Source organism: Lactuca virosa, chromosome 4 (genome assembly GCF_052849685.1).
Source record: "Lactuca virosa cultivar CGN04683 chromosome 4, Lactuca_virosa_CGN04683_v6, whole genome shotgun sequence".
Classification (NCBI taxonomy): Eukaryota; Viridiplantae; Streptophyta; class Magnoliopsida; order Asterales; family Asteraceae; genus Lactuca; species Lactuca virosa.
Window position 1 is genome coordinate 463,092,501 of NC_136429.1, and position 3,032 is coordinate 463,095,532.

Genomic DNA, 3,032 nt, shown 5'->3' on the forward strand with positions numbered 1-3,032 from the left:
ACTTTGGCTTTGGATTAGATGATTCCCCAATTGGTTTTTGAGGACATTTTGCTTTATTATGCCCTGATTCTCTGCATATGCTGCATCTCATAACAATTCCCCTTTTTGAGACTGTATGCTTATTGCCCTTTAGTTCACTCTCAATCTGATCCCTTTTCCTTTTTGTTGATGGTCTTCCTGGCATCCTTCTCTTTTTGGGAGGCAATGGCTTGATGTAATCCACATCAGGCCACATATCACTACCATTTAGTGGCTTAATGGTGTACATGTAGGTAGGGGTGTTCAAAACCGGATATCCGAAAATTCAGATATCTGAATTTCGGATATCCGAAAATTCGGATAGTTGATTTTTGATATTCGAATCCGTATCCGAAATTTCGGATACGGATTCGGATATTAAACCGGATATCCGAATTTCATTAGTTTTAAATAAAGAAAATAAACCCTCTAAGAACAAGAACGTTTCCGTGCATTTGTTAGGTATAATAAGACTTCATTTGGTCCGGTTAAATGCAAGTGACCTCATGATACCTGAAGATCTTGAGAAATCAAACTCAAATTACTAAAATCAACATAAAAAAGGTAACATTTATACCATCCTCACTTTGCGTACCAAGTAAAAATGTTAATAATTTGTCTTTTTGAATTTCAAATGAAAAAACTCAATGCATTAAAACTATTTTTAATAATTTTTTATATTATATATTTCGGATTTCGGATATCCGAAATATCCAAAATTTTCACATTTTATATCCGTATCCGAATCCGAAAAACCGGATATCCAAATTTCGGGTATCCGAATTTTCGGATATCCGATTTTTCGGGTATTTTCGGATCGGATTTTCGGATTTTTCGGATCGGATTTTCGGATGCGGATATTTTTGACCACCCCTACATGTAGGCATCACAAAACATTGTTGTGGTCAGCCATGGTGATATATAGTCCTCTGGATCCCTATTGAGGTTTGAAATTACAGCATATTCATGTACACAAGGGTAACCAGTTAATTGCCAGCCTCTACATCCACATGTTTTCTTACCAAGGTCTACAGCATATGCATCTTGTAAAAGTCTCACTTCAAATTGTTGATAACCAGATGGTACAACTCTCCAAAATCTGTCCACACACACTTAAATGTAAGTATACACAATTGAATGTCAGACATATATATAAAAGGTATTCAACCACTAACCTTTGAAGTTGCTTAATCTTGGACAATTTCAGTCTAATGGCAGAACATATATTTAAGTCTCCCCAAGAACTTCCCTTACTTTTTTGTCTACAAAGTCTCTCCATCACATAAATTCTAATTTCCTCTAACATAGTGATTAGAGGTCTCTTCCTGGCAGCTCCAATGATTGAGTTAAAACTCTCAGAAACACCATTCTCATATGCATCACATGCCCTATCAGTATGAAAGAATGCTTTACTCCAAGTTTTAGGGTCCCTCTCCATTAGATGATCATATGCAAGTGGTTCTATCTTCTTGATTTCATTCATATGTTGCTCAAATTTAGCCTGGGTAGTAGAAGCAGCAGCATACCAGAAAAGTGTACTGAACTGTTGACCCTTGAATTTTTTCATGAAGTTAGCACATATGTGTATGGCACATTGTATATGCTCTGCTGCATGTACCCTTTCCTTGACAGCCTCAAGTAATCCCTGTCAGCATTACAAACAAAACATAAACTTCATATAAATTAAGTATTAAATAAAGAGAGCATATAAAATCATTACTTTGTGTTGGTCTGATATTAATGTCAACCCATGTCCATTTCCCATTCCAATGTCATCAAGGTTAAGGTCAACAAACCACTTCCATGTTTCCTTACTCTCAACTGCAACCACAGCCCAAGCAAGAGGGTAGATATGGTTGTTTGCATCCCTACCTACAGCAGCAAGCAACTGACCTCTGCAAACACCTTTTAAGAAGCAGCCATCTAGTCCAATTACCCTTCTACAACCTTTAATCCATCCATCCTTAACACCCTTTAAACATACATAGAACTTTGAGAAGTAAGTGGCTCCATCAGGCATGGCATCTACATCCATCTTCACTGTTGATCCAGGGTTAGTCCTTCTTAGCTCTTCTCCATAGCTCCAAGTTTTAGCATAGTGTTCCTTTAAAGTACCCTCTATCTCCTTAAATGCATACCTCCTTGCATTTCTGCACTGTCCCACACTTGAAATCAAATTAAATGTCTTGCTAACTTTAGCCTTCAATTTCCTCACACTCATCTTTGGTTTCTGGAGTATCTCATTCATGAAATGATTCCCTATCCATTTATAGGTAACAATGGACCCAAAATTGAAGACTCTTGAGCAATTGTGGTTATCAATTAAAGATTTAATCTGGAATGACCTTTCATTGCTCATCCAGGTTGCCCACAACCTAAAGGGACAACCTTTATTCTTCTTGTTCTTCTTACCTTTACAACACTTCACCAGTAACCTGTTATGATCACTTTTTTCATACCACAAATCATACCCATTCTTCACTGCATAATTGGTTAGACATAGCTTCAATTGCATTGGGTTTGCAAACTTCATACCTAGAATTGGCACCATCTTATCCCATTCTTGATTCTCATCATGGACAGGGAATACAACCTTATCATCTTTTCCATCATTAGGTTGATCATCATCACTAAGCTTACCTGAAAGTTTGTTTAAAAAATCGTCACCAACAGTTTTGTTAAAGGTATGGACTTCTTCATCAACTTCATGCTCATATGCCATAATATCATCCAAGTTATCATCTTCATCACTGCCATCCTCTTCTTCCTTGTGATCCTCTTCTTCATTGTCATCCTCTTCTTCGTTGTCATCCAAGTCATACCAATTACCATCTTATAACACCTCATTTTCATCCCAATCAAGGATTGGATCATTTTGGTGGTCAATGTAGACATCCAACTCAGCTTCAGGAGTATAATTAGCTTCAACAAACTCCCAATAATCAGCATCACTATCGATTCTTATAATACCCTCACCCAAGGTTTCCTTTCTACTACAGTAGTACACATTATCA

The 3,032-nt window shown here is 37.0% G+C and overlaps 1 protein-coding gene across 1 annotated transcript; it reads right to left on the bottom strand.

Annotated features, from left to right (window-relative positions):
- Nucleotides 1-747: 747 nt before the first annotated feature.
- Nucleotides 748-2,740, bottom strand: LOC145106809 (uncharacterized). The gene is made up of 4 exons (XM_079043739.1): nucleotides 1,739-2,740; nucleotides 1,194-1,663; nucleotides 976-1,117; nucleotides 748-891 (listed from the first exon to the last, which is right to left on the bottom strand). The coding sequence occupies exons 1-4, from the start codon at nucleotides 2,738-2,740 to the stop codon at nucleotides 748-750; spliced, it is 1,758 nt and encodes a 585-aa protein (XP_078899865.1).
- Between the last annotated feature and the right edge of the window lie 292 nt (nucleotides 2,741-3,032).

Coding starts and splice junctions, on each gene's coding strand:
- LOC145106809 (XM_079043739.1), bottom strand. CDS start 2,740: ATGGCATATGAGCATGAAGTTGATGAAGAAGTCCATACCTTTAACAAA. Junction 1,664..1,738: donor TAATATCAGACCAACACAAA/GTAATGATTTTA, acceptor TAATGCTGACAG/GGATTACTTGAGGCTGTCAA. Junction 1,118..1,193: donor AAGATTAAGCAACTTCAAAG/GTTAGTGGTTGA, acceptor GTGTGTGGACAG/ATTTTGGAGAGTTGTACCAT.